Source organism: Pipistrellus hanaki, assembly GCF_964339955.1.
Source record: "Pipistrellus hanaki genome assembly, chromosome: 1".
NCBI classification, from domain to species: Eukaryota; Metazoa; Chordata; class Mammalia; order Chiroptera; family Vespertilionidae; genus Pipistrellus; species Pipistrellus hanaki.
The window spans coordinates 62,497,036-62,511,051 of NC_140503.1; the positions used below are offsets into that span (position 1 = coordinate 62,497,036).

The 14,016-nt window shown below is 37.3% G+C and overlaps 2 protein-coding genes across 2 annotated transcripts in view; both read right to left on the bottom strand.

Moving 5' to 3' along the window:
* Positions 1 to 14,016, bottom strand: part of RAD51 (RAD51 recombinase) — a 139,556-nt gene that overhangs the window by 32,520 nt on the left and 93,020 nt on the right. The window lies entirely within an intron of this gene.
* KNL1 (kinetochore scaffold 1) overlaps positions 4,122 to 14,016 on the bottom strand; it is a 57,178-nt gene continuing 47,283 nt past the window's right edge. Inside the window, exons 19-26 of the mRNA XM_084904417.1 lie at positions 13,946 to 13,985; positions 12,752 to 12,853; positions 11,104 to 11,204; positions 8,515 to 8,583; positions 7,712 to 7,821; positions 7,394 to 7,512; positions 6,193 to 6,315; positions 4,122 to 5,431 (exon numbers count right to left, since the gene is read on the bottom strand). Coding sequence (XP_084760543.1) covers positions 5,317 to 5,431; positions 6,193 to 6,315; positions 7,394 to 7,512; positions 7,712 to 7,821; positions 8,515 to 8,583; positions 11,104 to 11,204; positions 12,752 to 12,853; positions 13,946 to 13,985 — 779 coding nt within the window. The 3' untranslated portion in view covers positions 4,122 to 5,316. The remainder of the gene's footprint in view (positions 5,432 to 6,192; positions 6,316 to 7,393; positions 7,513 to 7,711; positions 7,822 to 8,514; positions 8,584 to 11,103; positions 11,205 to 12,751; positions 12,854 to 13,945; positions 13,986 to 14,016) is intronic.

The following is a 14,016-nucleotide window of genomic DNA, read 5'->3' on the forward strand; positions in this document are numbered from 1 at the left end:
CGAAGCACAGTCTCAGGGGACCAGCCCCGTCCGGCCAGGAACAGAGGGAGCCCCCCCCCCCCCGCGGGAGCCTCGCTCCCTGCGCCGTCCCGCACGCAGGGAGGAGCGGTGCTGCCGTCCTCCCCGTGACACCCAAGCCATTCGCACGCGGTCGCATGCGTGAAGTCCCCGTGTGTGTGATTTAGTTTGGTTTGGAATCACCCAGCATGCACCGCGAGGGCACCGCCCCGGGCCACCTGCTGGCCGGCCGCAGCGTCCCCCAGGGCTTCCCCCCGGGAGTCCCCGCAGGGCGGTCCGAGCCTGAGCGGGGCCCGCACACCCGCCCCCAGCACACGGATGCACACCCGCCCCCAGCACACGGATGCACACCACCGCGCACACGGAGCCCTCGCTTAGGGACGGCCACGCCCCCCGGGCCGTCCCCCAGGGCACGGGCCCCCCGGGCCGTCCCCCCACAGGACTGAGTGGGCTTGTACGATCAACACGGGTCTATTTCTACGTCCCCTGCACACGAGCGGCCAGTCTCCTCCAGACGGCCCCCTGAGACCGGGCGTCGGTACTCTGTCCTGTTTTTATTTGGAAAACCGGTGAACGGGCTGACATGTTCCATGTGAATGTACGTTTCTTAATTGCAACTTTTCTACTGAGTGTTTGCACTATCCTTCCTTCCGGACCTTGTTTAACGAAAGTAAAGGAAGACCTTGCTTGACTAAAAAAAAAAAAAAAAAAAAGTTTAAAATGTACTGTATTAGTACGTGTGGGGAAGGAACCAGGCACTCATTGCTAGTAAAACTTATATGACTATTTTAGAGGGCAATTTGGTGATATCTATTAAAATTACAAAAGTGGGGGGTGGGGGAATAAAAGGCAAAGGGGTCATAAATGGTGATGGAAGGAGACTTGATTTTGGGTGGTGAAAACACAATACACAGATGATGAATTATAGAATTGTACACCTGAAATCTGTATTTTATTAACCAACTGGAGGCCCGAGGCATGAAATTTGTACAAGGGACTCGGCCCTTGCAGCCTCGGCGGCTGCCTCAGCCCCTGCAGCCCCAGCTTCATCTGGAAGGTCGTCTGGAAGGTTGTCTGGCTGTCTGGTCTAATTAGCATGGTACTAGTCAGCCATTAAATCTCACTGAAATACCGTAAAAAAGTTTGGGTCCTGGTCCTGAAGGGATGTCCGCCGTTTTACTTGGTACTTTGTGAATTCTGGATCATGGGAATGTGTTACCCACTCAAAAACTAACCCAGACTTAGGTCTTATTTTAAAAACGAAGATAATAAACACTCTTCCTTTTGGAAAAATTTCAAAGGATTGGGGAACATCAGAGCAAGAACTTGGTATAGCCTAGGAGAGAAAGAAATTAAATTTGGCCTAAAAACAACTACAGTAGTGGTTCATGAGGCTTCCCCAAAGCCTGAATGAAATCTCAGAATTATACTATCTCTAGATACTTAGTCACCAAGCAAACCAATTTTTTAAAAAAATATATTTTATTGATTTTTTACAGAGAGGAAGGGAGAGAGATAGAGTTAGAAACATCAATGAGACAGAGTCATGGATCAGCTGCCTCTTGCACACTCCCTACTGGGGATATGCCCTTGACCGGAATCGAACCCGGGACCCTTCAGTCCCCAAGCTGACGCTCTATCCATTGAGCCAAACCGGTCTCGGGCAAACCAATTTTTTATTTTGAAAAAAATAAAGCCTACAGAAATGTTGAAAGAATGGTGCAATTAAACACCTATGTACCAATTACCTAGATTCATCAATTGTTAACATTTTGCTATATTTACTTTTTCCCATTTTTCTCTCTCTCATATACACATATTAAGTTGTAGACATTATATCCTAATAAGGTCATTCTCCCATAGAACCATAATACTATTATCCCACCCAGGAATTAAACACTAACATAAGAATATAATGTATCCTATGTGTATTGAATAGTACATGAGCAAATTTTATTTTATTTTTTTACTTGAAGAGTTACATTTTGTAAAAAGTTTGCAAATAAGTTTTTATTTTGACTTTTTTCAGTATAAAAAAATTGCCTTGATGGCATATTATGATGTAATGCTAATTGCTTGTAGGATAGTTAGATGTCAGTATTGAAACATAATCCTTAGCACCGTCCTGTAGACATGAAGGAATGTTCACCAAGCATGTATTTTGTATTTTGTTACATTGTACACTGCAACTAATAAGCCAAGGAATCGAGATATTAGGTGCATGTACTGTTCCTAAAACCACAAACTAAGAATGATAAATTATCAATATAGTTTAGTATTTGCTAATTTTACTTCTGTTATATATTATGTAGGGAAGTCATAGGGATTATAAATTCAATTTGAGTCAAATTTAAAACCATATATTTTATGATGAAGGGCCTTTAACTTAAGATGGCCAAGCCCTGATATCACATATATGCTGTAAAGAGAATTATAAGAGTTTTATTTTTCTGATATTAAAAGTTACTTAAGCCGAAACTGGTTTGGCTCAGTAGATAGAGCATTGGCCTGCAGACTGAGCGGTCACAGGTTCAATTCTGGTCAAGGGCATGTGCCTTGGTTGCGTACATGCACCCCAGTAGAAGGTGTGCAGGAGGCAGCTGATCGATGTTTCTCTCTCATCGATGTTTCTAACTCTCTCTTCTCCCTTCCCCTCTGTAAAAAAAAAATCAAGAAAATATATTTTAAAATAAATAAAAGTTATTTAATAGCCCTGGCTGGTTTGGCTCAATGGATAGAGCGTCGGCCTGCAGACTGGGGGGTCCCGGGTTTGGTTCCGGTCAAGGACACGTGCCTGGGTTGCGGGCTCAATCCCCAGTGAGTGACGTGCAGGAGGCAACTGATCGATGGTTCTCTCTCATCATTGATTTTTCTCTCTCTCTCTCCCCCCCTCTTCCTTACTCTCTAAAAATCAATAAAAATATAAGAAAAAAAAAGTTACTTAATAAAGACTTCTTTCCATTAACTTGAAAAATAAAAGAATATTATCTAATATATAGTTTATATTAAAATTTCCAAGTATCCCTAAAATATCCTTTATAGGTTTTCTCTTTCAAAATATATTTTTGTTGATTTCAGAGAGAAAGGGAGAGGGAGAGAGAGATAGAAACATCAATGATGAGAATCATTGATCAGCTGCCTCCTGCATGCCCCCTACTTGGGATCAAGATCACAACCCCGGGCATATGCTCATGACCAGAATTGAACCTGGGACCAGCTAGGGCTATATGTTGTTTTCTTTTTTTTTCTTTTTTTCTTTTTTTTGTTTTAATATATTTTTATTGATTTTTTACAAAGAGGAAGGGAGAGAGGGATACAGAGCTAGAAACGTCGATGAGAGAGAAACATCGACCAGCTGCCTCTTGCACACCCCCTACCGGGGATGTGCCTGCAACCAATGTACATCCCCTTGACCGGAATCGAACCTGGGACCTTTCAGTCCGCAGACCGAAGCTCTACCACTGAGCCAAACCGGTTTCGGCATATGTTGTTTTCTTAATACAGAATTCAATCAAGGATTAAGCATTGTTGGTTTTTGTTTTGTTTTTTGTCTCTTTAGTCTCCTGTAATCTGGGAGAGTGTCTCCCCCCCACCCCCTTTTTTTTTTGTTTTGATTTCATAACATTGACATTTTTGAAGAGTCCAAGCCAGGTTTCTAGAAAATGTCCCACAATCTAGATTTAGTTACTTCCTCATAATTAGACTGAGATTAAACATTTTTAAAAATAAGAATATTAGCCCTAGCTAGTTTGGTTCAGTGGCTAGAGCATCAGCCTGTGGACTGAAGGGTCCCGGGGTTCGTATCTACTCAAGGGCTTGATCCCAGTAGGGGGAAAAGGGGTGTAGGAGTCAGGTGATCAATAAGTCTCTCTTATTATTGATGTTTCTAACTCTCTCTCCCTCTCCCTTCCTCTCTGAAATCAATAAAAATATATTTTAAAAAATAAAGAAAAAAAATATACTAGTCCTGGCTGGGTAGCTCAATTGGTTAGAGCATCATCCTGATACACCTAGAGGGAGTTTTCTTTGTCATACCTTCAGAGGTCTTTTGGATACATAGCAAAAACACTCTCAATTCATAAGGAGACACGGCTTAAAAAATATTTCACATAATAAACTTATTTTAATAGTGCAAAAAATAATCTGCTTCCAATCAGTAAAGGAAAACTTCCAAGAATTTTAAAAATAGGCAATACTTTGAAAAAAAATCAAATTACTAAGTAAATATTACAATTATGTACTCCGAACACACGAAAGCAGAAATCATCATTACAAGCCAAATCATTTTGGAACTGATAATTCCAGGTTACCAAAATGCATGAAACAAACTTCTACTTGTAGGCTTACAGAACAAAAACAAAACAACTCCAGTAAGAAAAGTAATTTAAGTTACATAGGAAACAGATCATATTGGTAACTTTAAAAGTTTTCAAGGTCATGGAAATAGGGAACATCTGCATCTTGGCTTGTATGACAAATGAGTTTTGTGGACTTTTAAAGCTTAAAAGACCATGTAATCTTTTGACTAATAACTCAGAAGTTCAAACCAAACCAAGAGGGAAACACAGGACTTTAACCTGATCTTCAAGTATAAAGTAAAATAATAAGATGAATTAGTTTAAAAATGCTAATATAAAAAAAAAAAGCTAATATATTTTAGTTTAGAATTAAATATAAACAAAAATGGTCATGATTAGGATTTGACTAAAGTTTGGGTAAAAGTCTTTTCTATTTGTTTATATCATCACAGATAATAATGCTCAATCAATACAAATGGATATTTTTACTTTTTTATATTAAGAAAGGTATAGCTTCAGAAACCAATGCCTATAGTAAATTCATTACTATTGCCAGAATTTGACAAAAAAAAACTACTCTTTTGGTGTTCTGTTATTTAAAGTGTAATTATTTAATAAGAGGAGTTGAGAATATCACTGTAAAGCAACCTTCAAAAACTTGGAAAATGCCTTATGGTATCACTCTAAACCTCACTGGGTATTTCTATGTATCTCCTTACTATATCACAAACACAAAATCAATATTAATATATTTACATATATACACTGGGCCAAAATCAATGATCTTTCCCTACAAAATTATACTTTCTACCACTTAAACTTTTAGTAGAAAAATAAGCAAGTTGTTAACTAACCCTACAATTAACAGAAAACCATCAGAAGGAATTTTACTAGGCTTCTTTCTAGGACCTGCAGAGGAAGATTAAACATCAATGGAGACTCTAACGTAAGTTATTATTAAGTGTACTGTGCTTGGTTGTTACAGCTGTGGTCCAAGGTTCTACTGGTGGAAACTGCAGCCCTGAAGCAGATCTCGGTGAATTTGCTTGACTACATTCTTTAGGTAGTCGTTCTCCAGTGGCACTTTAGATAGAAGGCCGGAAATGTCATCATGGCTGGAAAGAACAAAAGGTTAATTAAATTTTCTGGAAACTTACACTTATATCCATTTCAGTGGAACTCCTGTTTTTTGTGTTTTTTTGGATTAGTCTCTGAATCCCAGGAAGCACAAATAGACATTTCTGGAAATAATTAAACTATTCAGTTTGAACTGAAGGTCTAAAAACAAAGCCTAAGAAACAATTCTGAATGCAATTATAAGTTATCTTGGCCTAGCTGTTTTCTCTGGCTATAAAAATCTAAACTGTTGGACTGTTGGTATTTGCTGATGGATTTGAGGTGCACACATTCTAAATTCTGCCATTTTTATATCTGTCAGCAGTGTATCTAAAAAGTCACACAGTATATAGTAGAAATGAAATATTTTTAGGTCTTGCTCTACAGGCTAATTCAGAAAAGCATTATGACTTCACAGCTTTTCAAATGATTATTCTGTTTTAAGAGCATAAAAGGTGTTCATATATGACCTGGGCTACCCTTATGCAGGATTTTTTCCTTAATTCTTATTTTAGGTAAGAGGGTTAAAAAAGTGAATCCAGTATGAAAAAACAGACCAGTGGTCTCCAGCAGCCTCTGGACATAGCAGTGAATGTCACTGACCTTAAAAGAACAAATTCCTCAAAATGAATTCAGAGAGCAGTAATATTTGATTCTCATCATGGTCTATCATTTGGTGACCACTGTGAAGAATCTTTCAAATAATATAACAAAGGTAAAACAGTAGTTGAAAGTGCTATCCTGCTGGCCCTTCACTCACCTGATGTTTCCAAGGTGATTTTTAATGGAGAAAGGTAATAGGACAGATGGATAATGTGCTGAGAGAGACAACGTTATCTCAAACTTTGCAAATGCTGCAGAGCTGGAGAATAAGAGCCTCAATCTGTAAAAGATAAAATTCTCAATTAAAATACAAAACAAAAACAGAATAAAATACAAATATATTTTCCTTTTTATGAAACTTATGTGTACATTACTTCTCCTTTTTAAAAAAATATGTTTTTATAGATCTTGAGAGGAAGGGAGGGAGAGGAAGAAAGAAACATTGATATGAGAGCAGCTATCTCCGACATGTCCCCCTACTGGGGATCAAGACCACAACCTGGGCATGTGCCTTGACTTGGAATCAAACAGGTGACCTCTAGGTGCATGGGATGATGCTTAACCAAGTGAGCCACACTGGGAGGGCAGGTGTACATTATTTTTTGTTCTTATCAGCCAGAAGGTATAACATCTGGAACAAAGTATTATTATGGTTGGCTTTTCATTACTAGTTATGAAACTCAAAATACTTTGTTAATACATTTTTATTGATTTCAGAGAGGAAGGGAGAGGGAGAGAGAGAGAAACATCAATGATGATAGGGAATCATTGATTGGCTGCCTCTTGCACGTCCCTCACTGGGGATTGAGCCCTCAACCCGGACATGTGCCCTTGACTGGAATAGAACCCAGAACCCTTCAGTCCTCAGGCCGACGTTTTACCCACTGAGCCAAACCAGCTAAGGCTCAAAATATTTTTAAAAGTTTTCTACTACTTACTTTTATGATTTAACTGTGCCCTTCCCCCAGTTCATATGTTGAAGGCTTAACCCCAGTGCACCTCAGCATGTGGCCTTATTTGGAAATAAGGTCATTGCAATTAAGATGAGGTCTACTGAAGTATGGAGGGTTCCTAATCCAAAATTACTGGTGTCCTTATAAAAAGGCGGCATTTGAACACAAACATACACATAGGAAGAATACCATGTGAAGGTGAACCAAATATTGCCAGCAAATCACCAGAAGTTAAAAGAGAGACATAAAACAGATTCTTTTTCACAGCCCTCAGAAGGAACCAACCATGCTGACACCTCACTCTCAGACTTCCAGCCTCCAGAACTGTGAGATAATAAACTTCTGTTGTTTAAGCTACCCAGTTTGTAGTATACTTATATGGCAGTCCTAGGGAACTATACTTACTCAGTATTATTTACGTCTATGTTCATTAGGTTATAAGTTGGTCCCCATCTCTTTAAAAACTCAATTTCCTCTCCAAGGAGTCTGCAATGGCTTATTACCAGTGAGATTTCTTGAAGCATCTGGGAAAAACAGAAGAAAAAAAAATTATAAAAACATTTCAGTGTTTAGTGGCTCTTTAATAAAGAATCCCCCAAAGTTAGATGATTTAATATATTTATCATTTCATGATACACTATTACACACATAAAATTTTAGTTTTGCTTTTTGGGACAGATAACATAATTTGCTTTTATATAATATACTTCAATTAGAATTTACCTTGGGTACCTGATGCTGTGTTGTACATTTCTTCTTCCAGGATTCCTGTTCCTCAATGTACTGAAAAATAAGCTTATGAACTAAAAGGGAGGAAGGAGGAGCTTTATCCTCTGAGGAAGGAAGAAAATAAATCAAAAGCAGGTATTAATTATTCAAATATTTTATATAAATATATAAGCTAGAAAAAAGAAAAATATATAAACTAGAAATATTATACAAACTAAAAATACCTTCAAACTACTAGGTATCTAAGTATCCTCTTTATTTTATTTTCAAACACATGAATCAGAATATATGATTCACTTAAGACATTCTTATAAAAATGTAAGTTTTTATCATATACAGAATAAAACTTGATTAAGAGCATAGGCTTAAATGTAACATAAACCTGTGTTTAAGTCCTGTTTTTCCTTACTACTTGAATGAACCTAAGCACAACACATATTCCTTTTGAGCTGTAGGTCCCTACTATGTAAAATGGGGAATAATACCTTCCTCATAGTGTTGATGTAAGTAATACACATGCCTAATACAGAACAAATACTCACAATGGTAATTTTTAGATTATGGAACTAGCTATTATTAATCATTGTTCAAGGTGTAGTCATAATAATAATAATAAATCATTTCTTTTAAAACCTACCCAATATTTGGAACATTATCCTAGCAGTTTATGTCTACTACACATTTCTAAGGACAAATTATGATTATTAGTGCTTATATTTAACTTAGAATTCTCAAGGAGCAATTCACACTTGTAAATTTCCAACACATTTTTAATGGCTTAAATGCATTGAACTTACCATCTAACAGAGATTGGAAATTCAGGTCAACAGTCCTCCTATTAGCCTTGTTCAGGAAAGGGAGACCAACTAGGAAGAACCAAAATAAGGACAGTATTTCTTTTCATTATCTGATTTTAAACTATGTACAACTCAAGTACTTTAGAATCCTACTCTTTCTGGGTAGCAGGACTTTTTCTTAGGCAGTTGAAGGTATATACTTGAATCTCTCTATGTGGTAAAGACTCCCTTGGACTGCTGAACTATACTGATTGGCAGGCCTTTGAAAGAAACTTAAGGTGTAATGAATTTATAATATATTTATGAAGGCCTCCTCCTTTGCTCCTTAACTGCTGTGCAAAGATATTATTTTCAGGAACCATATAAAGAGGCTGTGACCTCCTGTACCTACTATCTTTGTGCAAATACAGTAAAAATCATTTATGTTTTTAGCATTACAGTAATGAGTTTTAGGTAACCAGAATAGCTGCTTGCTTTGCCAGATTCTAGAGTTATCTCCCATTTCTCAAATTCTGATTCTTTTTACTTTGAATACAATTATGAGACAAATAGACACAATCAATCTATACTCTTAGGAAGCTTACAGTTCAGGGGAACACACAGATAAGTGCAGTAATAAACACAATAAGAACTACAAACTGTAATAAACATTATTAAGGAAAACTGCAGGAAGCAATGAGAACATATAATAGGAGGACAAGTAGCAGAGGAAATATGTATAATTTTCTGAGAAAGTGATAATTAAGCTGCGCTTATAAGAATTATTAGTAGAAACTTATTTAGTGAAGAGGGGGTGCTGTCTAAACATTTGTGTTTCCTCCAAATTCCTATGTTGAAATCCTAATGTCCAATGTGATGGTATAAGAAAGTGGGACCTTTGGGATGTGCTTAGGTCATGTGGGTAGAGACCTCCAATAAAAGAGACCCTAGAGAGCTTAGCTGACTTGGCCTTTTGTCATGTGAGGATACAATCAGAAGCATGCAACCTAGAATAGGGCCCTCATCTGGCCCTGCTGGTTTCCTAATCTCAGATTTCCAGCTTCCAGAACTGTGATAAACATCTGTTGCCTAAAAGCTACTCAGTTTACGGTATTTTTATTAAAGCAGCCCAATGGACTAAGACAGGGAAAGGGGTCCCAGGAATTAAAAATATCAGTATGTAAGTGCTAAGGTAAAATAGAATATGACTTGAGAATAAAAAACATGATCTTTTAAAAGCAGGGATGGGGAACTGGCCCATGGGCCACAGAAGGCTTGTGAAATCATTTGGTCTGACCCTGCCAGGCATTAGGGGTCAGTTAATTAAATGTTTGACCAAATATAAGAAGGCTAATTTTTAAATTGATAATTATGTATGGTGAATGATGTTATAAATATCCAAATGACCTTTGGCAGAAAAGTTTCCCCACCCCTGTTTTAGGGAAATAAAAGAATTTCATTGTGCCTGACATAAAAATAATGTAAGAAGGGACAGGAAAAGGAGGAGAAAAAGAGCTTTATAGGTTATATTAAATATTTTGGTCATTAGTCTAAGAGTAGTAGGTGTATAATCAGATTTCCAACAATCATTATATTAATAGCTATAGAAGGAGAATGAATTGGAGAGGAAAAAGAGAAGATCCAAAAAGACGATCTAGGTTAGATGGACTGAAAAGCCAAAAAATGGATTAATATTAAGTTAAAATCAGTCTTAATGATTTAAATATGCCTGGTAAGGGAGAAAGAGATATAGAGTGATTGCTAAGTTTTAATTTTGGACCTGAATGGAAGTTGATGCTATACACTGAGAAAAGGAACTTTTCAAGAGAGATATGTTTAGAGGCTGGAAGAATGTAAAGATCCTAAATTCCAATTTGTCCATGTTTACCCATAGTTGGCTATGACAAATTAACTGTTTCAAGAGAAAAGACTTAAAGATACTAACAGACAAATCTAACAAATCAGCTAGTACTCTTTTCAGTCACCATATAGTGATGTCTACCTACTTTTATGAGCCCACCAATATACATGGGACTTCCAATTAACTTTTAGATTAACTGAAGTACAAAAATACAGTCAAGAGTCACCAGCTATTAGAGTAAATTTTCTATCACAAAAGAAACAGAAGAGAGGAACTCACAGTAAATAGATTTGAATAGCATATTGATCAATATTTGAATAGGAACAATTTCTACTGTACAAAGGGCACTTTCATTAGCTGAATTTTTAAAAAATATATATTTTTACTGATTTTAGAGAGGAAGGGAGGTGGATATATATATAGAGAGAGAAAAATCAATGAGAGAGGCTGCCTCTTGCCTACCCCCTACCAGGGAGTGAGTCCACAACTGGGGCATGTGCCCTGACTGTGAATCGAACTTTGGCCTGGTTCATGGTCTGATGCTCAACCACTAAGACACACCAGCCAGGCTGAATTTTTATTTTATTCCTTATCTAATAAAATAAAATTCTATTCTCACTTATTGAGCTAACCACCTCTTCTAAGAGTTTCAGTAGTGCTTTAATGTTAGTAGTTATTATTATAGTAAAATAAAGATTTGAGTTTAGCCATATAGTTTTCTGCAGAATTATCTTACTTTTGCTACTCACCTACTGGCTCTCCAAAAGTGATGGTGAGTTCTACTGTGTCATAAAGAAAGGTGAATACAGCTTGATCATCACTCCACTCAATGACATCCCATTCAGACCAGCTGGAGAGATAAACAAGTCAAAAAATTTTGTTTTTGAGATAAAAGAAGAGAGTTAACTTCAGATACCACCCAAAAAGTACCAGCAGCAGCTGCTAGTTTTTGACTAGATTGGGAGACAGCTTATTTATTTATTAAATATGTTTTTATTGGCTGGCCAGCATGGCTTAGTAGTTGAGCGTCAATCTATTAACCAGGAGGTCACAGTTCACATCCCAGTCAGGGCATATGCTCAGGTTGCAGGCTCCATCCCCAGTGTGGGATGTGCAAGAGGCAGCCGATGAATGATTCTCTCTCATCATTGATGTTTCTATCTCTCTTCTCTGAAATCAATATATATATTTAAAATGTATGCTTTTATTGATTTTTAGAGAGATAGGAAGGAACAGGGGAAGAGAGAATGAAAGAGAAAGAAACATCGATTGGCTGCTTCCTACATTCCTCCTACTGGGGATCAAGCTCGAAACTTCGGAATGTGCCCTGAGTGCAACCCAGGTATGTGACCTGACTGGGAATTTGGTGCATGGGATGAGGCTCAACCAACTGAGCCATACCAGCCAGGGCAGAAGACAACATTTAAAAAAAATATATGTTTTTACTGATTTCAGAGAGGGAGAAGTAGAGAGAGATAGAAACATTAATGTTGAGAGAGAATCATTGATTGGCTGCCTCCTGCACACCCCTCTACTGGGGACCAAGCCCATAACCCAGGCATGTGCCCTGACTGGGAATTGAACCGTGACTTCCTGGTTCACAGGTTGACGCTCAACCACTGAGCCACCCTGGCAGTGCAGGACATGACATTTTAATTCCAATATTGTGAATGTACAAACATGCTTTTGACAGAAATAAGAAATATTTTAAAATTTTAATTCCACAGCTCTCCCATCTTGTATATGTTCTTTCTTTGTTTTGTTTTTTTAATTTTATCTTTATTGAGGAGAAAAAAAATGGCAGTAGAGTAAGTGGATGCTGCATGGACATGCTCCCAGAACTAAACTGAAATTATAACTAAAATACAGAAAAACTTCCTGAGTAATAATTGAAGACTCGCTGGAGAGAACCCTGATAACTGAGGATGGAATTTGAAGACCACACAGAGACTGGTAGGAGGGATGGAGGCGCAAAAGGGCTGGCCAGGTTCCCACAAACAGCAACTGAAGTTTTGGAGAGATATCTCAGCTTTGGGGGTTGCCTACTCACCTACTGGCTCTCCAAAAGTGATGGTGAGTTCTACTGTGTCATAAAGAAATTCTGGAGTCTATGTTCTACTGTGTCATAAAGAATTCTGGAGTCTAATCCCAGCAGAGAGCACCAGAACTGAGAAAGGAACCCACCTATTTTTTAGTCAAAGTATTACAGATGTCCCTTTTTTTTTTTTACCTTGAATACTTCAAACTTAAAGTATTGAGAACATCGGCTCTTTCTGAGGCTACATTGTTTAAAAACAGTGATACATACTACAAAAACATGTCAAATGCTCTAGTAGGTTTGGACAACCACAAAGGAACAGGATAAGATGCAAACTAATGACACTAGTTTTTCCTTACCTCAACTGATCCAGCAGCTCTTCAGTTGTATTTGTTTGTTTTTGCATGAAGTCCATTTGAGCAAGGGTCTGCTCTTTCTGTACCTCTAGTTCTGAGAGATTTCTGCAAAAAAGTATTCACAGAAAGGTAAGTCCATTGTTAGAGAATTCATACTCTATTAAAATAAAAGGTTTGTGATAAGAAGTTACATGCTAGATGGCTCCTCAAAGAGAAGCCATTTTTGGCATCTATTTTTGCATTCTCAATGGGTTTTTAGAATGAGCATTAATCTAGAAGCATAGATCTAATTAGGAAAGGATTATATCAATGGCTCTCAAATTAGAATCCATAAAGATATCCTTAATAATCTTTGAGATTAAAATTTACATTTCATTTTTATAATAAAACATAAGCATAATGCAGATTATGAGATTGCCTACCTTAAAACTGAGACATGCCATAATTTCAGTGCCTTCATTTGGTTTAATTTAGTTTATTAGATCTAAATAGAACTGATGTTTTATTAGTCATTCTGCTAACATCAATTTAATTTCAGCCAAGCATCACCTGTCAAATTAATGTTATCAATTGTAATTTTACTGGTTTTGTCATTATTTATATTTAATTTTAGTCTTTTAGTTAAATAAAATTCATGAGTATAAGAAATATGCACCTCTTTTTATACTTACTAATACTTAAGTATACTATAAACATAATTTAATGCTAAGTTTATTTCCTTTAAAAGGATCCTGAGCCCTGGCCAGTGTTGCTCAGCTGGTAGGAGCATTGTCCCATACACCAAAAGGTCTTGGGTTCAATAGCCAGTCAGGACACATACCTGGATTTCGGGTTCAAGCCCTGGCCCCCGTCGGGGCGAATGTGGGAGGCAAGCAATCAATGTTTTTCTCTCATATTGATGTATCTCCCTCCACCCCCCACCTTCCTGTCTCTCTAAAAATCAATGAAAAAATATCCTTTAATGAGGATTAAAAAAAAGGATCCTGTTATTATTCAAGCTTGAGAAATACTGCCTTGGAGTAAAGCTCTGTAAACAATAGTGCTTAGAAAATATTGTCAACACTGAAGTCAAGGTCAAAGCCTTGAATCAGCCTTAGTCAATAATCATGTTCCCAATCTTATAAAAATCTGAGGGTAGAAAGTCATTTACCCTTATGAAATTTCGCATATTTTTTAACACTCAAAATGAAGGCTGACCTTTGAAGCTTTTCTTCTTCAGTTTTCAGCTGTTCCAGTTCTTTGAAAAGAAAAATAAAAACAAATCTATC